The sequence below is a fragment of the Nicotiana tabacum genome, chromosome 20, assembly GCF_000715075.1.
Source record: "Nicotiana tabacum cultivar K326 chromosome 20, ASM71507v2, whole genome shotgun sequence".
NCBI lineage: Eukaryota > Viridiplantae > Streptophyta > Magnoliopsida > Solanales > Solanaceae > Nicotiana > Nicotiana tabacum.
This window is the reverse complement of record NC_134099.1, coordinates 130,422,838-130,450,801: the sequence shown is the minus strand read 5'-3', so window position 1 is coordinate 130,450,801 and position 27,964 is coordinate 130,422,838. Positions and strand designations below refer to the sequence as shown.

The window sequence follows — 27,964 nt, the reverse complement described above, 5'->3', positions numbered from 1 at the left end:
CGTTATGGATAGACCTTATATTTTTTAAAAGGTGGAATACTTAAAAACCTCCCTAAACTTGGCACGGATTATTAGTTACAAGCCTTAATTATTTGTGGTCTTAGTTACCTCCCTCAACTTGGCCTTTTAAGAGTCATTACCCCTTGGACGCTGATGTGGCAAAGAGTGTGGGTGCACTCTTTTTTAAGCGTGTGGGAGTGGAAAAAAATTAAAAAAACAGCTTCCAAATCGGTTATTTTTTAACTTTTAATTGTCATATAGTCATATATAATGATTTATTTATTATAACTATGTATTTCTTCTTGCTTCATCTTAACATACAAGGTAGACTTTACTCTAGCTTTTATTATTTTTAATTTCTTCTAAGATATAATGTCTATTTGTTCCAACTGCATATTTCTTTTTTTGTTTTTGGTCGAATTTGTTAAACGTTTGGTAGAAACTCCATCATTTTAGCCAAATAAAAAACTTTTAGCAAAAATAATGGAATACCAGTGGTGTATATTTCCTGTCTTTTTTCTTTATATATAATGTCTCTTTATTTTAATTGTGTATTTTTATTTTCGAGTCAAACCAATAAAAAAAAATTAGCCATAGCTCCATTATTTTTTACCAAATAAAAAACATATAGCCAAAATAATGAACGTGCAATTGTACACTCTTTTTATATCTTCTTTTGATGCAATGACTATTTATTTCAACTGTATATTTTTACTTTTCAGGTAAAATCTGTAAAAAAAAAATATTTTTAGATCACCATAATTTAGAGCTATATAAAAAATTATAGCCAAAATAATAAATTTCAAACTATGTATTTTATAACTTTTTAGATGCCTTGATTATTTATTTCAATTGTATAAATCTTTATTTTCATGTCAAATTCAAAAAAAGAATAACTAAAACTTTATTATTTTTGCCAAATAAAAAGAATTAGCCTAAATAATGTAGTTCTATCCAAATTTTATTATAAATTTTATTCGAAAAAAATTATCTAAAAAAGTAACATACTTAATATATTTTATTTTTCAAATAAATGTCAAATAAAGAGAAAAATCTACGTGGCAGGCGAATGCATACCACTTCTCAGGGATGAGATCATCCAAGGGAGTAACAGCTATTGAATAATCAAGTATAAAGGATAATTAAGATCAGTTCAAGGACATAACCAATAATGAGTGCCATGTTTCGAGGTGGTATAAGGTATTTTGTCTTTTTTTTAATTGTGGGACCAGACATCATAACTCAACCACTTGACCAATCATAATTCTCATCATCATATTCCTTCTCGAAAATGGCTGTCTGCATTATGTCTAACCACTTTTCAAGAGCACAAGGAACTTTTCTCCTCCTCCGTCTTCGTTCTCTCTGCATAATTTCGTCTGATCAAATATCAATACCGAACAAGTTCCGGTACTTTCTCTTCCTTCTAGAATACAGTTGTTTTGAAGTGAATTTGGGTGGTTTTTTGTTCTTAGAAAAAAGTCATCGTACATGTATGTAACATCAAAATTTTGAGTTTTGAAGCTCTTTTGGGCTTTCATTTATGCAGATAATTAACACTATTAAGTAAAGGCTTTATTATTAAGCTTTAGTGGAAGTTGATCTTCTACTCTCTGTTGATATCTGATAGGTAATTGAGCTCGTGCATCTTATCCAGAATTACTTCAAGTTTATGTTCTGCGTTTTGAGTTTTTAATTTCCGTTCAGAATAAGACTTTTTTTTTCCCCTTTTGTGGTAAATATGGAATGAATTTATTGGATAATGTTTGTGGAGTTTAACTTACATACACTGTTAGGTCACCCAAAAGATATTTACATGTAATCCTCCAGTAAAATTAGGATTTGTAATCTTGAGAATAAGTCAAGTTATCTGCTACAATAAGTCAAGGCAGCCTTACAGTGTTAAATGATACAACCTAGGGAGAACCACACTCCAAAGCTAGCTCTTGAGGTGCGAGAGCCCAAGGCTATATAAACCCCACATTAGCATATTGCAAGACCATGTAGCATTCAAGTGACATACCTTGCAATGGACCATACAAAACTACCATGCTCCGCATCTGTCGTCCTCGACGGCTCCACACAGGGTAGCTTTCACTCTAACACAAGTATGTAGCCCTTACCTAGGTAGCCATTTTCGAGTCAGGTGCCTAGGTACCCGTAACTGGCTGTGCACTAGACATTTCTACCGCTGAGTAAACACTGCAATATCAGCGTCACCATCCACTACACATGGGCACAGAGGGTGTTGGGTGCCTTTGAGACCATTGAGACAACCCAGGGATAATCACCCCCAAAGCTAGCTATTAAGGCGGGAGAGCCCAAGGTTATATAAGCCCCACATCAGCACATTGCAATACCGATGTGGGACTCAAGTCCCATACCTTGCAATGGACCGTAAGATAAAAGTTCTTTACACTATTCATGTATATAACTTAAACTCATGTTTGTGTTTCTGGAATTTAGCCCATTTACTTACTTTAGTAGTAAGGAGCTGCTACTTCTAGCGGGCAGTGTACTAGTGAATAGGACAAGTGAATCGAGATTACTAATGACTGATGGAAGTCGAGGATAGAACATGTTCTGTGCCTCACCCTTGTCTCCTTTTGCATTATCATACTGTATTCATAATGGGATATTAGTCGATGATTTAGCCTTCTCTTGATAACTTTAATAGGACTTTTGATTAGTAGGTGCCACTCCTTGTACTCTTGGAGTTTTTGATTTGAATCAAGAAGTTGAGCCATGCATGTATTCTATCTTAGAAGTGGCTTTCTCCACAAGGGAAATAAGTGATCTTGGTTTAAGTGTTTTCAGGATGATAACATACCCTTTTTCTATGTGGATAGCAGTCTTAATTAATGCAGAATATGATTTAAAAATCAGTATTCTCAACTCCTTGAAATGGTGTTGAAAATCTTGATGTTGCACGAATCTCGTCATGGTAGCCTGGTGGGATGGATAATGGTAATAGATAATAAACTTGAAACCATATGTAAAAGGGTTTGGAAAGGGAAGAAAGAGGTATGATAGGAAATTGAGGCAAACCTGCAATAATTTGAGCCATTAATCTCAATACACTGCCAATGGCATGAATCCAGGAAATACCAGCTTTGCCATAAATTTTCAAAGATGGGGTGTGTGCTTCTGCCTCCTTTGGGCCCAAATATGAATAAAACTCATCATATAGTGTTTGTGCATGTTATAGTAAAGAGCAGAAGTACCTAAGTCATAAAGTGCACACATGGAGCAATAGTCAGACCAAATGCGTAACTAGCCATGAGTACACCTTTTAAACTTATCTTTATCGATCTCTGGTCTGGTTTTAAGTTGATGACAGTCATTTACTGAATCCATCTTTAAAATTTTATTAAACCTGCCATCCTTTCCAGAATTTTTCTCCATCATTGAGGTTGGATATCATTGTTTGACTATCTTCATTAGTGGCTTGACCACCAACATATACTTGAGTTTCCACCTTTTGGAGTCGACTAAGTGATTCTGTGGCATAATATCCAAGAAATATTGTGCATATCGATATCAAAAGCATCAACTTCCTACTATTGTGAAAATTGTTGGGGAAAGAGAATCTTCTGGCTCCTCTTCACACCCTATTAAAGATAACATCAATCTTCTCCAGTCAAAGCTGGTATGATAGCACCCAGAAGAGCTTAAAAGCTTTATATCCGAGATATGCTCTGAAAATCCTGAAAGATTTCTGTCATAAGAAAGCATGAAACATGACAGTGATAAAGATGGTACTCAGACTTAAGATCTGTGGAATCTCTATTGTTGTGGCAATATCTCCGCGCCTCATCTGCTCATTTGATATCCATATGGACTAAATTCTAGTAGATCAACTCTTGCTGATCAACGCCATGGACTCGAAATGCTTCACTCTTTTATGCACATGTATTTGCTGAGGAAACCTAATCCGGAGAAGAGAGAAAAGGTAAGTGATGTCAGATGAAGGGAAGGCAAGCAGAAAGAAATTGAAAAAACCTTTGGGTGAGATTGTTTTGAATATTTTAGAATGGAGTGAAAAAGTCTATTATGGAATTTGACTACGGGAGGGTGTTCCTACTTTTTACAAAACTCATTTTCCTATAGATGTTAAAAGCTCATAAACAGTTATCATGTCATCATGTCAGGAACAGTAAGCTTATGCATAATCTATGATAGGTAGTATGCCCCTTCATGCCTTCCAAATTATTTATTAAGGTACTTTAGGAGTCACACTTTTAATATTTGAGTTTTAAAGTCCTTTGTGGAAAGTGATTTCAATATGATACAACAACTGTCATTCTTCTACATCTTTAAAGGTAATAGACAATAATCATAAATAGTATATTTTCCACTGAGGTTGGGATCTGTGAGTTGGGAATGCTGATTATACTTGCTAATTCTGGTTTCACTTAATTCCAGTTTTAGGTTTGCTGGCAAACATAAACAGCATGGGTGATGGTCCTCGAGGAATAGAGGTCTTTGAAGATCATTTTCAAGCTTCAACATCTGGTGAAGACTCTGTACAGAGCCCATCCTTATCTAAATATATAGGGAGTAATGATTCTTTGAGGTATATCTTCTAAAAGACATTAGAGGTGAATAAGAGTTACATGTTTGTAAAGGAATTCACTTATTTTTATTTGTTTTATTCGGCTTCTCCCGTATTAGAATAGATCCATTAGTAGATCGCGGACTAGAAGAAAATTGAAAGGTGCTGCTTCAATGTTGAATTTGTTTAGCCTCAGCAAGTTAACTTGGATGTCTGGCGCAGATGGTCAAGAAAAGGTACATATTTTTTAAAGTTATCCTCTAGCTGTCTAGCTTGTATTTTCCTACTGAATTGTTCTGAAGGTCATCATTATCTTTGGGGTGGTGAAGAGAGTGATTACAGATGTTATCATGCCTTGCAGGTAGTATTAACTGCTGCAGAAGTAGAATCTCTTCAGTCAGAACTTGCTGCTTTGGAAGAAAGAGAAGCACATTTAAAAGCTCAGTAAGATTCGATACGTCCATTTTGCGCTATCTCATGCCTTATGCAACCCATGCTGTTTTTCCTTAAACATAACCGTTTGTAGGGTTGTTTTCCCTTTGATAATATTGTGCTTTTGTTTTCTTATTGTGAAACTAAGAAGGGTCTCCCAGGCATTTAGCAGGTTGGTGTGGTTATAGTAATTTCTAGATAATAGTATTTTACCTTGTAAAATAAATAGCTATTTATATATTATATGGTTACAATAGTTCATCATTCACCATGTTCAATCCCTAATGCTTGCGAGGCTCCTCTTCAATCATCATTGACGATCACTATGAATATCATTTTGAGAATTCAAAAGCATAAAAGGTCATCTCTGTTTTTAAGTGCATCATCAGTGTAATATTAACATGTTCATAAATTTAAATTTTTCCAACTTCTAACAGAAATGACCACAAGGATTTGAGTCAAACCGCCCCCGGATTTGGTTCAACGGCAAAAGTAGTATGACACAGCTGTATGGTAGGTTCTGGTCACGAGTTCGCATCTGCTGCTGAACCAAGTCTGGTTTTTAAGTGGAGAAGGGTAGAGGGATGACCCCATTATCCACTGAGTTTCAAAGCGAGAAACAAGGGATATCTCGGTTAATGAAAGCAATAGAATTGGGCCAAAGTTAGTTGCACTAATTTTTATCTTAATTTATTTCCCAAGTTGAATTGGGTTAAAAACATGGAAATGTGTTGCAGTTTTCACTTTCCTTTCAAACGAAGAATTTGTTAAAGGTAGAGCAATGATGAGTATCTGATGGAAAAGCTGCGTAATGTACTCTTACATGGGTTCAGAATGTCCAATTATGAAACAATTATATAAGAGGAATCAGTAGTAGGTGCTCCATCAAACATGGGTACAAAGACCTAGCAAGAGCAATTGAGTGGATAAATCAAAATCCAAAACAGAAATCGGAGCCAGAGATGTGAATTGAATTTACTTTAGAATAAAGGTCTCCTCACTGGGATGGGTCTCTGATTCTAAGACAAGTACACAAATTGTAATTGAAAACATGACTATTTTACTTTAAGCGTTTTTGTCATTTCTAGGTATAGGGAAATCCATATCAAATTTCACCAGCAGAAATTTTAAATAGCATGACTGGCGTTCCCAGAAAGTGAGAAGACCTGATTTATCTATGTAATACCTTCTCTAAACAGCCTCCAAAGTCCCTTATTGTTATGCTACTATCACCTAATAGTGAATGAAACGTTATATAAACAGTTGAGAATGGAGTCAAGTCCCAATTTGAACAAAAACGAGGGATCTTCTCTCGTGACAAATGTGAAGTACTGTTCAAGGATCACCAATTTGTCCTACAGAACATCACGACTAACTAATGTAACGGAGAGGAAAAGAGCCTTCAGTAGAAGTAATGACTACTCCGTCAAAAGAGTATTGTCTTTTTGATTTTCATTATTTTTTCTCTTCACAGATTACAACACATTGATGAAGTAGTACGGGCTGCACGACTTTCGGGGTATTTGGACATGAGAATGGTATTAAAGAGCCAGCAGCTATCATCATCTTAACGCTGTTTGGATTTCAGACAATACTTCATTGAATTTACATTTTTTGTTCCACAATTTTATTCTGCCTTTTTTCGATAGAGATGGGCAACTTTACCCGGAGAACCTCTTCCAGTTGATGACACTGATGTTGATGATTGGCTTCCAAGATTTTTTGTCCTTCAGGGGTCGTGTATTTTCTGGTATTCGTCAAGCACCGGTAATTTTTTCAACAGTTTAAGTGTCTGTAGGCATGCATCTCTTGATACTCTCCAACTACTGTGTAAACATGTTATTCCAAGCTCTTAATGGTGTACTATCACACTGTATTTTTTGCCCAGCCCCTCTATCAGATAAATTTTGAATTTTACATTGTATGAAGATTTTCTCAACCATTTATTTAGATAGCCAGATAATCCTCAAATGACGTCTTAGAGGTTTTTGCCGATTTATTGGTATTTATTACAATCTAATGGATCACCTTGAATTTCTTGGTATCTCCTAGATGTTTTTGTTGAGTCAAGATTAACTGGTTTGAGATATTAAAAACTAGAGATGGCAATTTTTAGTGTGTTCCAAAATCCTCACCCTTCCAAACCTCGAAAATCCTCCAGGTTGACCCACACCTAGCAAGCAGGTGGGTGAAATATTCATATCTTATGTCTGCAATGTTTCAAGGTCAATTAAACATTTTCCCAGAGACCGATAAATGGGAGTGTAAAGGACATAGAAAATGGTAGAAGACAGTGTATGGCTGGGGATGGTGAAAAAATCCGGAAGAATGGCAGACTAGACAAACTTATAGGGTGCTAGATGGGTAGTGCTTATAAACAGGGTGCTAGACTGACCACGGACAAATGTGCCGTCACTATTTCCTATGTCAGTTAAGGAGGAGAGCAAGTTGGATAAACTTGGGAGAAACTTTATGTGTTAGGGTAGCAAGGAGAAGGAAGCCAATCACTTGGTAAGATGGAGCACTGTTGCAACAACCAAAGAGAGGGGATTGAATGGGATTTAGAAATATGAGGTTGTTGAATAAGAGCTTGCTTATAGAAATGGTTATGAAAATTTAACGCCAAAGAGGTAGCATTATCAAGGAGTTTAATCAAAGAGAAATATGGTAGGAGGAGAATGGTGTATAGAGTTGGTGACAAGAACTCACGGGGAAGGAATTTGGGGCACATTATGACGCTGAAGCATAGTTTTGTCTAAAGAATTACAAAGTTGGTGATGCCAGGAAAGTCTCTTTCTAGCACGACAATTAGATAGAGCATTCTCTTTTGAAAGAGTGAAGAATTAAAGAGAGAATAAGATCTTGAAGATTTGGTGACAGTAGAATATAAGAGATATTATTTCTAGGTGTGAATACAATCCACATATTATCCTTAACAGATGATGAACCAACTTCAAACTAACACTTACAGGATTCTAACATGTCCCTCAAACTCAATGAGGGGAACAAAGTTGTACATATATTGAAAATATAAAAAGATTAAACACCGTCAGAGAACCTAGGTAGAATCTTGTCAGAAAAGGTTGCTGCCAAAAAAATGGTTGAAAAGAGGCACGTCGGTGCCAGAACAGTGACAAAAGTAGCCGTAGGATCGGCAGAACTATCTCAAAAAAAGCGTGGTTTTTCCGGAACATTTACTGAAAAGAAACATGATGCAACTACAGAAGGAAACACGATGCTGCCAGAATGGTCACCAGAAATAGACATGGTGCCACCGGAGCGATTGCCAAAAAAAAGATGTCATACTGCCAGATCGATTGCCAGAAAAGGGTGTGCTGCAGCCAAAGCAGCCGCTGGAGAGAGTTATGACGCCTTTGGTCGCTGGTTGCTGGTGATGAGTGGTGATGTCCGCTGAAAGAAGAAGAGAAAAAAAAATTGGTTAAGCAGGTGACCCCCTGCTTATTGGCAGAATTTACTTGAGTCTCTATCGACACTATAGATCCTCTGCTATCATGTGAAAATATAAAAGACACCTATTCTTAGGTGTGAGATAAAATCCAATTTTAATATAGCGGTCTCCAGATTTAATCAATCTGTGGTCCTGATCACTCATTTAGAATTGGAAATAGCTGGAGCAGAGTGTTCAACTAGAACGACCTGGAGGTGAAGATGATGACAAAACACCACCTAACCTAGGAGGCACTCCGAGGACTTTCTAATTTCTAATGCTGCAGACAATTTGATTTGAAAAATGCAGGACAAGTGGATATTTACTTGCTATAACTCACAGTGAAAGCAAGTGAAAACTAGAGCCATACATGCTCTATGGAACAGAAGAGATTTGAAGCGACTATGGGACATGTTAAGAAAATGTACATCTCAGATAGCTAAATTATGAGGTGAGGATTGCTCAAAACCATTTAAGGAGGCAACATCCAATTTTCTCAACCAATGTGTGACCTTCTAACATCCCCCTTCCCTCCCCCGCGTACAGTTGGACATTTGGCGTGTGGAAAATATAACATGGGGGTCTTATTGAGTGAACCAAGAATAGGTTCCATCTTAAGGAAATGGACATCGGGCCTAACTTAACCTCAAAAACTAATTCGTGAGGTGAGGATTGCCCAAAATTATATAAGGAGACAACAACATATTCTTACAATCAATGTGGGACATATTAACATAACACAATCCTAGCTTGTATCTGGTGGATGATCTGAAGAGAAAGGAACCTAAGTTGCTTCAAGGGCAATGAACTCCTTGACAATTAAGCTGAATTGCTTATTTTTGCTTTTATTTGTTGAAAATGGGCTTGTGGGATACACTGGGTTGTTGTTGTTGTTGAAAATGGGATATCTGCATTAAGCTGAAACCTTTGTGGATTGTATAGATTCCAAATACAACTAGAAGGGGATAAACTTTTGCTTTTTGGATGTACATGTCACAGCACCATCTTAGTGCTATATGCCATTATTAAAATACCTTTAATCAATGATAAAAAGAATTTAGGAACCTAATAATAGGGAAGAAATGCCAGGTGATATTAAGACAAAGTTACACAAATAAGGGAGGATCAAAGTAAAAAAAAAAAAAAAAAGCAGCCCTGTGCACAAAGCCTCCCGTATTCACGCAGGGTTGGGGGAAGGGCCGCATCCCAAGGGGTGTAACGTAGGCGGCCTATCTTGATGCAAGCATCAATAACTGATTCCATGGCTCGAACCCGTGACCTATAGGTCATATGGAGGCAACTTTACCGTTGCTCCAAGGCTTCCCTTCGGGGGATCAAAGGAAGCATATATTAAAAGTTTGTGGGGTGTTATTGAAGCAAGCTTAGTTTGGTTTTAGTTTGATTCAGAATAAAAGAAAGTCCTTTGTTTTCTAGAGGTGTGCAGTTTTGTTCCATGGAGAACAAGAGTGTTTTCTCACACACACACAAAAAAGCAACTTGTTTTAGAAAGCTAAAGGTTTTCTAAAGAACCTTTTCGGGCAGAGCATTGCCTAAATTTCCATTCTTCACCCTCCACCTCCTCTATTGCAGATAGAGCAGGGACAAACACCTGTGGTTGGGGTAGCAATGATCTTATCTATTTGGAATAGCGGAATCTTTAAATATCTCACCTTATAGTGGCATATCTCTTGTTCTTTTACGATCTGTTCTGCATTTTATGTTATCTTTCTTGATTTAATGGCTTAGCTTCGTGTTCATTAACTTCATTCCAGAATGCTTCCAAACTTTAGCTGCAGTTTCATTATATACCCTTGGGGCTTCTCTCTCTAAATCATTTCTGATTCTGTCCTATTCTGTTTTGATGAATATGGATATTCTGATGTTTCCCATAGCTATGAAGATGTTATTTCTTGAATAAATTTGAATAAGTATGTTGCAGATCTAAGCCCCCAAGATTCAACCCTCCTATCAGATATCATTGAAGTTGGAACTCTACCTTGCCTGATACGAGACAATGAGGACAAACGATATTGCTTTTACATCTCAACTCGTTATGGACTGAAATATGAATGCTCTAGTATTTCTAAGATGAAGGTAACGGTTTTATCTGGACCATTTTGTTTGAAGTAACTATTCTGATCTCTGTCTCGGTATATCCCATTGGTATCATTTGTTTGTTCCATCTCAAATAAGGTGGAGAACTATTATCTGATGTATATATTCAAACATAATCAATTCATTTTCATCTTCCATTTGTATGCTCTATGTTTTCCTTTTTTTTCTTCCAGGTTGATTCCTGGTTGGCAGCTTTACAGAGTGATTGCAAGCTCAAGGTCTGATTGTACAACACTTGACGAGATAACTGAAAATTGACGCGATCTGCTATTGGCAGCAACATCATGTAGATAAAGCCAGAATTAGAAGAAAAAGCATATATCAGTTTTTCAAAGTTCGACTGCAACTTTTTACTAATATTTAGCCCGTGTATTCTGTACATAATCTAGCATGCAGGCTGCTGCCTCTGTGCAGTGTTGAAGTTAGATTAAGATACATACCTTTCAACTTGTGCTTAGTGTGTGCGTCGAGCTGATTTAGTCATCTACAACTTTAAGCTTGGTTCTACAACAATAAAGAAAGCTTGCTGGCTCTCTGTGGACAACGCATTCTCAAAGCATACGAGTTTAGTACTAGTTAATTGCTGGAATTAGATGCCTTAATGGTAAGTGTAGATCCATTCCTTATTATTCCTGTATTCTCTTGTGGTGAGTGTAGACCCTTATGCATTCAGCAGATAACCCAATGCCTAACTTATTACATCTCGCGTTTCTCGTACGTTAAAGTTTCGTCTTCAGTTAATTGATATAGACTCAGTCTTGAGGTTAGCATATTTATGCTATTTATAACAAGCAATAAATAAGTGCTATAAAGAAAAGGGTACACAAATTAAAGAAAATGAGTTTCGTTGAAGGTTGTCAATTTGAAATAAAATACGGTCCGGCCTATAATATCCGATATTTATGGACTAGTACCATATAAGGTACCATATGATCGTAATAGTATGATGTATAAAGTATATTAAAAATAAGTAAAATTTTACGTAATTTGAGATAAGTCTTAATTATGTAAGTAATTGGTTAATTATCGGATAGCGGGATAATACTTAGTTAATTACTATTAATTATAAGATAAGATTTAATAAAAACCCTCCCCACCCTATGTGGCAGCAAGCCACCACACAACCCAAATGACTCATAAGTCATGTTGGGTAGGTGGCAATTTAAAGTGCTAATTAAAATACACCTCATGCTAACATTTTCCAAGGCAAAAAGATTACAACCCGATATGGCTCAAAAAGAGATTTCTTAAAGAGATATTCAACTAAAATCCTTACAATCAAAACACTAACGAATTTCTACAAATTCAACAATTTCATCAAGAATTTGTACACATTAAGTAGCATGGTTAAGGTCTGTAGCAACGTAAAATTTTGCGATCTAAAGGAGTACGGTGTAACCTTTTCTTATAACACCATACGGATTTTCCTACTCCAGGTATGTATAGGCTAATTCCTTCCTTCATTTTGGCATGATCTCGTAATTACACGAGTTTGATAACGAGGCATAAAGAAAAATTCATATCCCAGAATTTACGTATATTTTCCTAGTCTTGTAAGTTACAATATTCTCCTTATCGGGACTTCATATTCAATTGAGTATTTCCTTTTCTAGTCAAGAGAGCAGAGAGTCTATATATATTGTATTGCAGTATTTTCATTACCGTCGAGTTATAATCGATGGACAGGCCCCTATTGGGCAACCTCTGATCAGATGGTAAGTTATATACCGAACCTACTGTGGTCGGGCGCCTATGAGAGAGCCTATTACGGGAGAGCAGTTATATATATATACCAAGCCTTATAAGGCCGGACAGCTATTTTACTTACTATATTGAGAGGATAGAGTCAGTATCAGCATGTGAGCATATCTTTAAATTATCTTTGACCCCCAGTTGCTTTCCGTTATTATATTATCAGTTCAGTTTTCGCTTTCAGTATATTGCCTTACATACTCGGTACATTATTTCGTACTGACGTCCCTTTCTAGGGGCGCTGCATTTCATGCGTGCAGGTTCAGACAGACAGACGAGTAGACCTCCTCAGTAGGTGTTGCCCGAATTCAGCTTTATCGGTAAGCTTCTCCTCCTTCGGAGTTGTCGGGTCTAGAAGTTTTGCGTACATCTTGTGTATATATGTAGATAGGCTACGGGTAGGTCAGAGCCCTGTTCTGATCACAGTATATCTATCAGTAGAGGCTTGTGGACATATCCTGTCGGTTAGTGCAGTATGTTGGGCTTGAAGGCCCTGTACGTATATTTTGTTGGCTTGTCAGTTGTAGTAATTATGACGGCCTTGCCGGCCCAGCTTTATGTTGACATTCAGTCAGCGTTAGTCTCTATTCAGTTTTATATTTTGCATCGTATATTATCTTGTAATGTGGCACATGACCAAAGTATGACATTACATGTCAGAGTCTATTAGTCGCAAGTGATACGCAAGGATAGGTGAGGCATTGGGTGCCGGTCTCGCCCCCAAGCTCGGGGCGTGACATAACTATATTATTAGTCTCAATCGCAAAATTTTCTAAAAATTGTTCAATCGCTATTAGTGTGAAAACATAGAATTGAGCTGAACGATTATAGTAGAAATGCAGAAGACATGATTTGTCATTTTCCAATAGAAGCTTCAGCATCTCCTCTGCTTATTCTTATTTTTCATTCTCATGATTCTTCACGGTAAAATCATTTTTGTTAATCAGAGGTAGAAGTTCGTTTATTTATGTATTACTGTGCTTATGTTCTTTGAAATTTTAATAACCTGTACTTAAACCTGAAATGATACACCTTCCTCTATGAAAGTATTTGACTGAAATTCCAATAAAAGAATAGTGAGTGTGACATATGAGCTAAATATATACCATACTTTATCGAAAGCCTTTAACATGCTATGTCCTTAAAAATAAGGGAAAATATTTAAGCTAACGAATTTTCAAGTATGGAATGTACAAATTTTAAATGAATCAAGAAAGAGAACAGATTACATACAATGAAACAGAAAATACGAAACAAGTCTGTTCATGTTTCGTTTTGGGTTTCCGATTCAATCTTCACCTTTCCTGAATGAAGAAAGAGGCTCTGTTTCAAATTGTTCAAAAATAGTGACGTTGAGTTTCTCGCTCCTTTGATAGATTCTCAATTCCTAATTATTGTGACGGGTAAAATAGAATACTAAAAAAAATCATAATCAAAATACTAGTGCCTTGAGGCTAAGCTTAAACCTTTTGTGTCAGGGTCGTCGTCTCGGTGAGCTGCAACACAAAGTTAAATACCCAAAAGTCAACCTTCCAAGTTCCGATCCGGATGTAAGGCGTAATGATTTGGCACTGTCTTGGACATCACTGTATTGACTTGTTAAATAAAATCTAAAAGCACGCGATCGGGGGTGTAGCTCATATGGTAGAGCGCTCGCTTCGCATGCGAGAGGCACGGGGTTCGATTCCCCGCACCTCCATTTTTTAACAACCTCTCGTTCCTAATCTCCAGCTTCAGCACATATAGTGAGGCTCGACAAACAATCTCAGCATTATCCAAACAGAAAATGACTCTCTGCTTGTTTTCTCCTTCCTTTCCCCGCTTCTCTTTCCCTTCCCATCGCTTCCCAAATTACTTTTTTCTCCTCCCTTCTGCCACTCCTTTCTCCAAAAATCTTACTTTTTCTTACTATTGTTCCTCCAAGACCTTTAACTTCTTCAAGCACAAAGCTTCATTGAGTGAGGCTGAGGGTGAAAACAAGGTGCAGTCAGAGTTGTTAAATGATGAATTGATTAGTCCGATTTCTGCTGCCAAAGATGAGAGTGAAGTATTGGAAATAATATCCCAAAAAACTGGGAGAAGCGGTGGTGTAATTAGCGCTTCTGATTGCTGTTTGATTATCTCCGCCGCACTTGATCGTAATAATGCTGACTTGGCACTCTCTGTCTTTGACGCTATGCGTTCCACCTTTGATCCTGGTACATTCCATATCTTTCTTTCTTGTCTGTCTATCAATTGGAATGTGAACCAAGAAAAGGTACCACTACTTATCTGTCATAGTTTGACCAAGCACGAATTTTAAGAAAGAGATGTTTTGAAACTTGTGGTAGGGTGTTTGGGGGAGGGGGTTGAGTGGTTTTCAAAAAGAGGCGAATGTTTTATGGTTCTTCCCCAAGACTTGAGGAGATATATGATTGAATGCAAAACCACACAAATATTTTGAATAATGCAAAGTCTAGACAACTTGAGGAGATATAGGATTGAATGCAGAGCTACACAAAAATTTTGAATGATGCAAAGTTTTTCTTCTTGTTTGTGACATCTAAATAAGTGGGACAAGTTTGCTTTAGTGTGGCTGGGAATTTGTTCATTGTTTCCATCTGAAGTTGGAACTTAGTTGATGTATGTTATGCAAAGTGACCAAATGGCTGTTTAAACATGCATATTGAAGGCAAATAATTATTCTTAAAGAAGTGATTCCCTGGCCTTTCATAATACTTGCTCATTTAAAAACACCTACGTGATTATAGCTTTATGGTATCATAGGGAAAAAAGCAACTTTTCGTGTTACTCAATGACTTGTGAATTTGATACAAATATTTTCAAAATCTTTAAAAGGGATTCCATCCGTTTCGAGTTGTTTGATATATATAACTTTCTCAACTTTCAAGACTTTACGTTCATTAAATTATTTGAATTTTAAACTATAATGTGAATTTCTTCAGCAAACTAACTTTTCAAACTATTATTTTAATATTTTGTTCCACTATCACTAATATAATAAACAAGTCAAATTAGCATCTTAAACTTCATCTTCATCAAAACATCTTAAAATTCATGTCCCTTCAAATACCGTCATATAATGGAGAGAGTATGAACTATACATCGTTCCATCTTCCCCAATACGGGTACCATCACTGCTGAGAGTAAGCTCCTTTGATAATATAGTTAAGCTTTCAGATATGAGGAATTTGAGATGAATAAAATATGTGAAACCTGTCGTCACAAGTTTTCTATGATATGCAGTGCCACTTTCACTATGATTCTATTGTATCTTGTGGCTTTTCATTGATATCCCCAATATTGATGCACTTGAATTGCCCATATTTAAGGGACAACTGTTTCAGAAAGAGGCCCATCCTATGATAGATGGAGGTGGTCAAGGCCAGATGTTACTACATATACCTTGTTAGTTCGAGGACTTGCAACATCACTGAGGGTTTCAGATGCCCTTAAAATCATCGCCACTGTTTGTCGAGTGGGCATTTCTCCTAGTGAAGAGGTTATTAATTTCTTCATCACACCAACTTGCTTTTGTATTAGTCTGCTCTAAGTATCTCAATGTGTTAGAGTTGTACATTTTGGATATGATAGACAGTTGATCATCTCTCTCTATGAGCATGCAATGCCAGAATGAAGGATTTTCTGTGGTAGATTAAATGTATTTTGAATCAGAAATGTAAAACTACTTTCGGACCTTATAAACCATGCACTTTGGAATTTCGGATGAGCAAAAATGCAAGGAATGGACTATGTATTTATAAGTTTATTCATTGGTAAAACATGCTATACAAGAATAGTATGGATCAAGTAACTTTTGGCTCTACCCTAGACAATATAACTATTTGAATCATCATTTTATCTTGTTAACTTTGTTTACTTAGTCAAGATATGAGTTTGAATCTGTAATTTGTGTTACTTTATTTGTAGTTGTGGTATATTAACAGCAAACAAGTGCATATCTTCCCTGGAAAAAAAATGATAGGACAACTGGTTGTACAATAGTCAATTAAAAGAGTTGATCTGAAGTCTTATATGTTTAGCTCATCCTTATATTTTCAGCCACTTGTCTTCTAAAGTGCAATCTTTTCTACCACAAATTCTTGTATTTGCAACTGACTGATGGAAAAGTACATTCCCCGGTTCTCTTTCTTTATCTCAATTTTCCACTGAAATATGTTTCAATTTCAGTTCTTAATTTAAATGGAATTGTCCTACATTCAAATGTCTTCCATGCTAGACAATCCCGTATACTGTCTTGGGTATAAATGATTTATCCTTTATGTTCTGCGGTGTGATGCCAATGCAGTCAGAGTAAATTCAAGCCCATTTAGATTATTAAAGTTTCCACTAGAAATCCTAGAATGTGAGATCTCAAATATAGGATATATTCCCAAGAACTTTTGTGACCAATCTTCGTCTGAAATTTGGACACTCTTGACTCTTCTCCCATTAGGGAAAAGAAACTTGCTGCCACCTCACAGATATTACTCAGAATCTGGTATTGGTAACTTTGCCATTATCATTCACATATCGAAAAGTGCGAAGGTATAAGAAGACTCATGAAAAATCTTTTTAGAATTAATTCGAGTCTGGGTTCTTTTTACTCAGCTTTTATTGTTATTTGATTATTCATAAAGTAACATGCAACTTTGGTGTCTGGTAGGTTCTCTTCGGCAACGTTGTGCGTTGTCCAAGTTGCATGATTGCTGTTACTGTTGCTCAGCCACAAGATGGTATCCAGGTATGCGCAAAAATACTTAAGATTGTGTCAGCTTTTTTACAATAAAATGTTGTTAGTGGTAATTTGAGCTGCTTGGGTCCAACCAACCAGTTCCACAGAGGATAGAGTTGGCTTGCTGCCTGTATTTAATTACCCGTTTCTGGCCAAGATAAAAAAATATGATGTCTTGAGGTGGCTTAAGAAAAAGCAATTTAAGTAGTCTGTTTCTTATTGTGACAATAGACAGTTTGTCATTGTTATTGAGAACAGATGCTCCTCTCACATGCAATATATACTAGGCATTGCTGATCCCGGTCAGTTACTGTGTGGATTATGTATAAACAAAGACATTCCATAAGTCTTATGGAATATTAAACCACCTTAACATAATCATTACGATAGCCAAACTTCAGTTTGCTTCTTGTATTTTAACTTCAATGTGCTTCTTGTATTTTATTTCTACTACATGACGTAAGAAATCCACTTCTGCAGGTTGTATCCTGCTCAAAATGCCGCTACCAGTATGAGCTCGTTTCAGGAAACATAATTAGTATAGAATCAGAAGAAATTAGGTTGGTTTTCTTTAGCTACTGTGTGATCCAGTTGTCTTTTGATTGAAGTGGTTGTACTTTGTTAAATCCTCGAAAGGAGTCTCTGTAGCATTTATTTCAAACAACTTACAAATATATCACCCCAAAAAAAATCAAGCAATACTCCGACATCTGTCATGATTGATTTTACACTCCTTTTATTTTAATTTTTCATCAAGATCAGATGCTATTTTTTTGTTTTCAATGCATAGATCAAACATATTATTACTACTTTACCCTGTTCCAATGTTTGTCATGAGAAGTCTGTTAGTGTATGGTGTTGATCCTGGGACATTCACTTTTTCTAAGGTTCTCCTCCTGCCGAACGCAGCATGGAAATTCCTGCATGGAGAAGGGGACTAAGATTCCTGCCGATGAAGCAAAACATTCCAGCTGCTGTTCATTCTATTGTGGTACATTTCTTTTAAAAGCTTGTATATCAGTAGTATTTTCTAGTTTCCCACCTTCACCTGGATCTTTTACTTTTTTTCCTGTAGTGGAGTCTTGCTCCTATTATATTGTGACAATCCCTGTTGATCAATATTTTCATATTTTTTAGAAGAGGCTTCTTGAAATCAATTCTAGCACTTTCTGTAGGTGGAGACCCCATCTGGAATGGCACGAACACACAGATTTGCTACTGAAACAGTTGACCTTCCTGCACAACAAGGTGAGAGAGTGACCATTGCTGTAGCAGCACCAGAAAATGTTTACCGAGAGGTGGGTCCGCTAAAGTTTAATCCTAAACCTCCAAACGTCTACCCAGGAGAACCTTTGTGCTTGACTAACCATAGAGATGGCCGTGAATCACCCTTACTAAGAGCACCCAAAAAAGATAAAGGCCTATCTTTATTGAACCCTTCTATCCTCCTTCCTCTCCTTGCTGTATTTGCCACTGGAGATGCTGCCTCTGGAATGATAGATCCCAGCTTGCCTCAGATGATAACAGTTGCTGCAGTTTCCTCAATCACTCTCGGGGCCACTTTAAACAGCCTGGTTTTTCCCCAATTCAGCAAGGTATGCTCTCCTTTTCCTTTTAACTTCATTGTTGAAGGATGATATTTAAAATCTGTATTCACAAGCTTATTTAAGATTTTGACAAACATACTCCTTCTGGGGTTCCCCGACCCCCACACAAAGGAAAAAGGAGACAGCAGAAACTTATTTTTCTCTACTTTTTGGTGATAGCTTCCTCAGAGATTAGTTGATACCATTGCCATCAGGCAGCAACTCTTATCTCAGTATGATGTGCTCCAATCACGGATAAAGGAGTTGAAAGGATCTGCTGAGAATGAGGTATACTCCTCCGGTGCAACTTTGTTAAATCACTTGTTCTCTGGTAGCATTTACGTCCAACAAGCTCTCAATGAATTTCCTGCCAGGTGCCTGAAAAGATAAAAGGTAGCTGATAAAAAAGAAAGAATAAGAAACTGCAATATGTTTTGCTTAAGTCGCCTTGTCTCGCACCTGCATACTTGGGTTGACTGCCACATGCTTTCTTACTTCCTTTGTCCATTGATGACTAGAATGTTCCAAACAGTAACTAGGGACTAGGGTTAATATCTTTTCGAAAAGTCATTTTGGCTAAATCTACAAAGAAAAAGCTATGCACCCACTGCCACAAAGGAATAGCTGGTGCAGTATAAAAGATTCTAGTGTTGACTCATAACACTTAAATGCTTGAGTTCTACAGCTGTTTTGATGGGGCGAAAGATTTCTATTATTGATGCTCCTGTGTTTTTTTAAAAATTGTTTAAAGCCTTTTGATTTTATACTTCGTTCATTTTAAATGTTAATTCAAAAGTAGGCAAACAGGTTCTATAGTGATTGCCTTAAGGGGATCTTTCTCAATGCTTTTTCTAGGCAAAAGCAACTGCTTAAAGATTTCCACTCGTTAGTTGGATATTCCATTGTCACAATTTCATTCCTTTGTACCTCTCTCTCTCTCTCTCTCTCTCTCTCTCTCTCTCTCTCTCTCTCTCATACATAAAAAACCTAGTCATTCACTCTTGAGTCTCATCAATGAATTACCTTGTTCTTTTCTATTGCTCCATTGCCCCGGTAACAGTTGTTGAGTGAACTTTGTGACCTGCATCTGCCTTAGTTTATACAGTTATGGTTCTATTTCTTTTGCAGAAAATTTTAGTTGGCAGTTAGTTTTGTACTTAAAAAAGAATTTAATCTGTTTTAGAAAAAGTAGGAAGCCGCATAATGTTACCATAAAGTCGTGCGAATACCTTTGATATTTTTATTCGTAAAGTCCTCTCATTTTACTGTCAAAATTCTCATGCACCAGAATTCATGCTTGTGGAACATATGCATGTCATTAAATATTATTCTGTCTCGCTCATTAATTATTATTGAGTTTGCTATCGTCTTCCATTGGGTGTTAAAACATGGTCTGCAAAAAAAGGCAATATTTTTTTTGTGAGTTCATCTTTAAACAAGTTCAATGACATAGATTTGCATCATTAGTTGATTCTTAGAAGTACTCCGGAATCAATCCCTTATATGATTTATCGCCTTGACCATGTGTTTTGAAGTAAATTCTGTTTACTCATTTTGTAGGTCTGGATGTTGGCTCGCATGTGCCAACTGGAAAACAAAATCTTTGCTGTTGGAGAACCTTCTTATCGGTAAAGTCTCTTAAATCTCTTATACCTTTTTTTTCATTATTATTATTATTAACTTATGTTTAGACTAAAATGTGCATGCTTCTTTGTCACTCATTACAAGGCTTTCTCTATGATTTAAGGGCCCGGAGAAGTAGGGTGAAAAGGGTGCGTGAAAGCTTGGAAAGCTCCCTTAGGAGAAGAATTGAGCTGATTGAAAGCTATGCAAGAGTGAGTTATCTTTCCAGTTGGATCGGTGAAACTCAAATACCATTTAACATGAATTCCGGATTTTTGAATAATATGCCTTGTGTATTGCAGATTTCTTCCATCATAGAAATTGAAGTAGAGATGGATTCAGATGTTCTTGCTGCTGAAGCAGCAGGGAATGCGGTAAGGATCATTTTGCTCGAATTTAGACATTCCCTTTTCTTTAAACACGTATAACGAGGTAGTTATACATACGATTTCTTTTTCTCTGGTTATCACTGTTTGAGATGGGAAATGGAACGAAGAGTATAATCCCCAGCCAAAATGTAGTCGCTATTAGTGGAGTGGTCTATTCTTACCTAGCTTTCGTAGTTCAAGCATTGCTGATTGCTCCGTGAAGGTGCAATTTTAGCATTCTACTGGCCTTGCTTCATCTTTTTCACTTTATGCAGGAAAATATTGCTGAACAAATACAACAAATAATGGAGCTTGAGAATCTTGAGGAAGTATGTATTGTTTACTTTGGAGTACTGTGTTTATTATAATTGCCAGTAATATTTGTAGGTTATGCTTAAACACCATTTAGGGTGTGCTTGGCATTGATACTGTCATTCGTCCATTATTGCAGAAATGGAGAATCCAAGCAGAGGCAAATGATGAGGCCGAAAGGCTTCTCAGTTCTGAACCCATAACTACAGAAACGGTTTCAGAAAGATGATAACTAGTGTGCATAATTGTACCAAGAGTAAATATCCGACCTTACTCATCGTATTTGGCAATTTGTTATCGACATATGCTGGATCAAACATACGTTATCATTACCAGAGGCTGTTATAAGTTTTATGAGAAGTTAGCCAAAGATTCAAGTTTTCAATTAGGAATGGTCTTAAAGGGAAGAGAACTGGGATTCTCAGAACTCAGAAGTGATCCAAATTTTACGTCTCATTTGTCTTTCTTTTGTTGATCTCTAAAGATATTGTTTATTGGAAACAGAAGATACATCATGTAGACTCTTTGGCGATTATTTGTGTAAGCAAATAATCTTTTGAAGTTGGTACTTTTTTAGTTTATCCAAGCAAAATTTGTAGAAAAATGTTTACAAGTTTAAAAATTCTGAAGTTGTGGTTTGTATGTATATTTCAAGTGAAGTTGTTCAAATCCTTGACTTTTACTTACAAACCTTCAACTTTTACCCATCTTTTTCTCTCTTCTTTTTTCCAGAAAATAACTATCCAAAAGGAAGAGAATATTTTTGAGATAAAATTCCGACGTTCCACCATTTCTTCTCTTAGTATTTACTTTTCTTATTTCATTTTATATAACACTTATATTTTTAATTTGTTTCAAAACGAATGACATTTGTTAATATTGATTTTTTTTAACTTTGGTCTTTGTATTTTATCTTTAATAAGATACTATTTTGTATTCACAGTAAAGTCATGACATGTTTATAGCCTATTTAGTCAAGCTTCTCCAAGCGGAAAAGCATTTTTTTCAACGTTGAAGTGTTTGGCCAAGCTTTTAGAAGGAAAAGAAAAAAGTGTTTTTGAGTAGAAGCAGAAGCAGTTTTGAGGAAGCAGAAAAAGTAGCTTCTTCCCAGAAGCATTTTTTTAAAATACACTTATAAGCACTTTTTAAAAGCTTGGCCAAATACTAATTGTTGCTTAGAAGTGCTTTTCAAATTAATTAGTCAAACACAAATTGTTTCTCACTAAAAGTTCTTTTAAAAAAGGCACTTTTTGAAAAAAAAAAAAACACATTTCAAAATAAACTAATTTTTCTAGCTTGGCAAAACACGCTATTAATATCACATATTTTGAGAATATTTTTAGTTGTACCAATTTTTTTCCTTAAAGTTTAGGCTCAAATAAATAAAATAATAAAAAAATTAACACAAATAGCCACTCATCTAATCACTTAAATTAAAACTAGCGGAAGATTATATAATACATGGATAACAGAGTATAATCCGTACACACACACATTGATGAGCTTAAAATTACTCGACATTTAGACCTTTTTTGTTTCTTGTATATTCATTTGATAGGGATTTAGCCTGAATTGTGATCTAATATGTTGCTTTTCGGTGCATGTGTTGAAGAGATGATCAATGGACAGATAATGCACGAAGTGAGAGAAAAATGAGCTGAGGAAGAAAGAAAAGAGAAGTGCGGCCGCGCAACTGAAGCTGTGAACGTGCACCTGAGCGCGCACAAGTCACATGCGGTCTGCAGGTTATGCGTGCCCATATGCACGCCCAAGGCCCAGGTGCGCAGCAGTGCACGTCCACCTCCAGGAAAGTTTAGTCAGGCCTATTTTTGTAATTTCCTGGAAAGTTTTCCTTGACCTATATGAAGCCTAAGCTCGTCCTAGAGGAGGTGTCTTAGATTTTGGAGCAACTTTTTGAGAGAAGAAGGCAAGGAAACAACGTAGACTTTGAATACTTCATCCGAATCATTCAATACGAAATTTTATTTGAATTCGAGGGTTGGAATATTTTCTTGTTCTCTTATTACTCTTGTGATGAACAATTTCTCCATTATGAAAAGTCCTTCTTAGGGTTATTGACAGATATTGTGACATGATTATTATTTGAGGATTTGATTTCTGTCAGTTGCCTGAATTCATTGAAGAGTTTTAAATTGAATTACAAAGTTATTTGTGGTTTTACTTTAATCGGAAGAGAAGTGTTGCTGCAATTATCATTGTGTTATCTTGTTTGGGTTAATTTCACGACTCTCATAGGTAATCGAAAGAATTTATAGAGTTATCACTTGACCCAATTTAATGAAATAGTCAAGAAACGTTCTTTGTAAGATCATTCATTCAATGTATTCTTGCATATGTTTATAACACTTGTCATTAGGTTGTTTAACGGAACTCTCATTCATTCGAAAGAAGAATTTGAATCCTTAAGATAACCTAATCATCTATTGAAATCGAAAGAGCCAATAGAACTTAAGAGTGAACTTTAACACAAAGTTACCCCGAATAATAGTTGAACACATATCTTGTCAAAACCATTATTTTTTTTACTGATATTCAATCGTTGCTACTTAGAAATTCAATTTTCATTATTCATTCGTAATTGGTAATCTTAGTTTTTACTCTTAGTTTGTTGATAACTCAAATTCAAAGATTTATTTTCGTGAATAGTGTTAAGCTGAAGATTTATTTGAACATTATTTAAATCAATTCTTGTGGAAACGATTTAATACTATACTATCTTTGACTAGTGAGCCTAAACACACATATATAACTACTTACTAGAAAAAGTAAACAGTGAATCCGATTTTATTTGTGTAAAAATCCGAGTTTTGTAATAAAATAAAAAAGAAAGTGTAAGAATCCCAAATAAAGAAAAAGAAACAGAAGTAATACTTACTTTTCTTTCTGGTTCTGCGTCGGTGGAGGGAGGGGTGATGATAGGGTTTCACGTGGCCAATTCTTCGTGACAGGCAAAAAGGAGGAATCAACATTTAGCTAATTATTACTAATGCTACGTGACAATCGGACAGTTAACAACAACGACAAAGAGTGATTGATACCTACGTCTTTTCCTAATTCTGATTAAATTATTTGGGAGTATTAATTGATTCATTCACTAGCTTGGAGATCCATAATTATTGGAAAAGAAACAAACAAAGATATTGAAAATATTTCAGGAATTTCAAGAGCGGTCAATCTCTTGATTTTTTTTCCCGCTGAAAGTGTGATATTCTATTTTATCAATCTATGTTTTGATTCTTATTTTTTCCTCTAAAATTATCTCTATGCTGTCCTCGACAGTGAAAAGGGTATTGTATCATTTACGGTCAGAGGCCCAGAATTTTAAGTTTATGGGTTCGGAATTCTAATTGTTTTGAGTTACTGGACTCTAAATTAATAATTTATACATATTCAATGGATTTTTAAGACAAATACAGGGTTCGAACCAAAGCTACTGGGTTCGGCCGAACCCGTTGGCTACACTCTAGCTCCGCCCCTGTTTATAGCTTGTTTGGATGGTTGTTATCGTATTATATTGTTACTTTAAATACGTTATGAGTCTAAGTGGGAGATTGTTGGGATATACTATTAACCATGCGGTTTAGACATAGTATTATATTTTATTCTTTATGGAATAATTGTTTATTTAATTTATTAAATTCAATAAAGTACTATTTTATTCTTTTTTTGTTTTCCTTGTTTTTCTTTATTTCAGTCGTTCTGAGTCGAGGGTCTATCGGAAACAGCATCTTTGTCCTACCGGGACAGGGGTAAGGTCTACATACACATTACCCTCCCCAGACCCCACTATGTGGGATTTTACTGGGTAGTTGTTGTTGTTGTAATAAAGTACTATTTTAAATAGATCATTTGTTACATGTGTGTCCTTTTAGTTATGTAGTAGACAATTTAGTGTATGGAGTCTTAGCTCATGCACAGAAGATTAAATTGTTGGTTTTCATAATTAATAAACTATGTTCACAATCAAAGATATTGTTGGACAAAATATCTTGATGATTGTAGCACAAGATTATTGTATAATTTGTCTTGATTATGGGAGTAATTTTACTCCAACTTCTTGTGCTAGTATACTCAGTGTATATTGAACGGACCAAGTAGAGAAAAGATGTTTTTGTACTGAATATATAAAATATTTTCTCTAATTCATTAAATGAGCTTATACTCCTAATCTTGATATAATTATTATGATCAATGTAATTTGTTTATTGTTTTGATTTATCAAAAGGTACGACTCTATTTAGAGTTAGTATATGCCTAATAGATTGGACAATAACGAATAACATTTGTGAATAATAATTAGTTGATAGAATCCATGACTCGGTTTTGGGTTTAATGATACCCCTTTATGTAAGATTATAAGTTTTCATGTGAAAACCCGGCCGGTGAATTTTGTATCCGTCACATGAAATAGTTTAAGCGGAATTATAAAGGATTTAATTAGTTAATTGAATTAAATTTTCAGTAATTTAATTTAATTAACTGGTATTTGAAATCTTAACACGAGGAGTTAAAATAAATGTTAATGAATTTTCGAAATTCATATTGAGGAGTTCAATTGCAGTTTTTTAGTGGAATAAATTGCAATTAATTATAGTAAGAATTAATTCATGCTAATTTCGAATTAATACTATAATTAGTAGCCTCTTATTATTTCTGTGGTCCCTGCTATACCTAGTAAAAACCTGGACAGACATGGGTAGAAAGTAGCTTGGGAGAAAAGTTATCCTTTTGAGTTAGAGTAGGATTCTACTTGTAGAATCCTACACGTTTTTTAGCCCTATTGTGGCTTAATTTCGGGTCTATTAAAGGAAGATTAGTTTCACCTAATTACTTACCTTTTAGTTGTATTGTTCTTGCCCACCCAATAGCAAAATCATCCAAGATTTTACTAGGCAAATAGCTGAAGACTGCAACCCTGGATTCTTGTTGTTTGGAAGGTTTGTGCAACTACTTCAAGAGGTTAGTGCTTCTAATCTCGTTATTATTATGTTATCTAGTTTACATGTATTTGATGCCTGGATTGTATGCTTTCTTCCGTTGCGCATGTACTAACAATTGGTATACTTAAATTTTATTGTATCGTATCATTAATTTGTCGTTACGTAACGACGAAATGTGCTACTTTATGTAACGGCCGATTTGATGTGGTTGCAAGTTATCTCGCCCTTCATTATTATTAAATAATTTTATTTTATCTTTTACCCTACCTTTTTATATAATAAATTTACCCCGTATCATAATTTTTCTTTATAATATTACAAGTTTATTCTTCATATTGCTAATGCATGATAACGGCAAATGATACAATCTATCCAAATATTATATTTATTAAACGATACAGTACAATACAATATAATACGATACATTATAAAACAATGTGTAACAACGATCCAAACAAGCTGTAAGGGAATAATCTTACTGATAAAAAAAGATGTAAGTTCCTTTTTAGCATATTCTTTGGTTATTGATCATGTTGTAAAAAAGATGCAGATACCCTCATTAAACAATAGCCTTGTAAATGAATACAGGGCACAGCTGCAATAAAATATGAAGTGCTACTATATGATATACTCTCTATCCCAATTTATGAGATATTTTTCACTTTTCAAGATTCAAATATTTTAGTTTTGATCATATATTTGAATATAAAATATTTTATTTTTTAAAATAAAATTTATATATTTAAAATTACATAAAAATAATATAAGTCATAGTAATAATTAATAATTTAAAATATCTAAAAGACATGAAAAAATTACGGTCAAAATATAACTTATTTGACTCTTAAAAACCAAAAAACAATAGATCACGAAAATAGTAAAGTGTGGACAGCCGGCAGATACTAATCATTTTCCAATGCCGCAGAACTTGACAAAACCTCCTCTCTGGCCATTCTATTCCTCTTTTTTTCTTCCTCACGAATTATAAAGTTAAACCAAACAAGACATCGAGTCATATACGAAAAATCAATTTAGTTTGATTTACTGTTTAAATTTTAATAATTCGACAATGCTTAGAGCCTGTTTGGAAAGTCATCATGTAATTGAATTTGAGTGTAATTATACAGTTTTGACATGTTTGTGTGATCAAGTAATTATCTGATCAGCATATAATTAGGTGTAATTGAGGGGTATAACTACACTCTGCAATTCTCAAGGGGGAGCTGAGAATTGCTGGTAACTACATGACGTAATTACTAGGTTATTTTTTTGATCTCTTTTCTTTTCTTTTTAATTTACTTTTTATTTTTATTCTTTTTTTCTTTTTAATTTATTTAAGTTTTTAAATTCTTTTTTTTTCAAATATTATTTTTATATTGTTTATATTTTATTTCCTTATTTCTCATTTAACAACCTTTACTTCACGTGTTTCTATATAATTTCTCATATTTTATTTTTTTATTAATTAATGTTCTTTATTTTATTATTATATTTAGCTATTTTATTATTCTAATTTTCCGAAAAAATTATACCCTGTAATCTTAGAAAGAGTAAGTCGCTCATAAACTTGACTTATAATGAATGACATCATTAAAGTTGAACTTTATTATTGGATGAGATTATATGCAAACTTAACCATATTAAAATGATAGATCACTTTTTAATATTTAAATAATATTCGCATTTTTCAACTTTTATTTTTTGTGATTCTATGTAGTTTCTCATATTTTTTTTTAATTCATTTAGCATAATTGTGTTATTATTCTAGTTTTGCAAATACTTGTAACGATCCGACTGGTCATTTTGAGAATTTGCGTTTTATTCGGTGGCTTAAAGTCTCGAGCAGCTTCATATCATATGTATTATGACTTTCACGTTTGGTCGAATTCGGTTTTCGGATATTTCGGAATTGATTTGGAAGAACAATTCTTGTTTTAGAAGCTTAAGTGAAAAGAGTTGATCGAAGTTTGACTTTCGTGTATAGCTTCGTATGGTGATTTTGGACTTAGGAGTATGTCCGGATTTGGATTTGGAGGTTCGTAGGTTGACATGATGCATTCTGGCGAAAATTAGAAAG

At 35.2% G+C, this 27,964-nt stretch overlaps 2 protein-coding genes, 1 long non-coding RNA gene and 1 other non-coding gene across 6 annotated transcripts; all 4 read left to right on the top strand.

Moving 5' to 3' along the window:
* The first annotated feature begins 1,251 nt into the window (after nucleotides 1–1,251).
* On the top strand, nucleotides 1,252–11,251 carry LOC107806901 (uncharacterized). 2 transcript variants are annotated; one of them, XM_016631176.2, is made up of 9 exons: nucleotides 1,296–1,410; nucleotides 1,550–1,630; nucleotides 4,426–4,576; nucleotides 4,680–4,791; nucleotides 4,917–4,999; nucleotides 6,462–6,525; nucleotides 6,637–6,754; nucleotides 10,375–10,529; nucleotides 10,724–11,251. In XM_016631176.2, the coding sequence occupies exons 3-9, from the start codon at nucleotides 4,455–4,457 to the stop codon at nucleotides 10,772–10,774; spliced, it is 705 nt and encodes a 234-aa protein (XP_016486662.1). In that variant the 5' UTR covers nucleotides 1,296–1,410; nucleotides 1,550–1,630; nucleotides 4,426–4,454; the 3' UTR covers nucleotides 10,775–11,251. The 2 variants fall into 2 exon arrangements, with proteins under 2 accessions (XP_016486661.1, XP_016486662.1); XM_016631175.2 differs by lacking the exon at nucleotides 1,550–1,630 and having other exon boundaries at nucleotides 1,252–1,410.
* Nucleotides 11,252–11,538: 287 nt separating this feature from the next.
* LOC142174792 (uncharacterized) lies at nucleotides 11,539–12,866 on the top strand. The gene is made up of 2 exons (XR_012703857.1): nucleotides 11,539–11,986; nucleotides 12,539–12,866. It is a non-coding gene; the product is annotated as an uncharacterized LOC142174792 (long non-coding RNA).
* Nucleotides 12,867–13,928: 1,062 nt separating this feature from the next.
* TRNAA-CGC (transfer RNA alanine (anticodon CGC)) lies at nucleotides 13,929–14,001 on the top strand. The gene has a single exon. It is a non-coding gene; the product is annotated as a tRNA-Ala (tRNA).
* Nucleotides 14,002–14,059: 58 nt separating this feature from the next.
* LOC107806900 (uncharacterized) lies at nucleotides 14,060–21,530 on the top strand. Of its 2 annotated transcripts, none has more exons than XR_012703596.1 (12): nucleotides 14,060–14,500; nucleotides 15,635–15,804; nucleotides 16,969–17,046; nucleotides 17,518–17,597; nucleotides 17,947–18,028; nucleotides 18,213–18,632; nucleotides 18,804–18,911; nucleotides 20,184–20,251; nucleotides 20,352–20,458; nucleotides 20,549–20,620; nucleotides 20,890–20,943; nucleotides 21,066–21,530. XR_012703596.1 is itself a non-coding variant. In XM_016631173.2 (12 exons), exons 1-12 carry the CDS (start codon nucleotides 14,089–14,091, stop codon nucleotides 21,153–21,155), a joined length of 1,722 nt encoding a protein of 573 aa, XP_016486659.1. In that variant the 5' UTR covers nucleotides 14,060–14,088; the 3' UTR covers nucleotides 21,156–21,530. The 2 variants fall into 2 exon arrangements, 1 of the variants encoding a protein (XP_016486659.1); XM_016631173.2 differs by having other exon boundaries at nucleotides 20,371–20,458.
* Nucleotides 21,531–27,964: the final 6,434 nt, after the last annotated feature.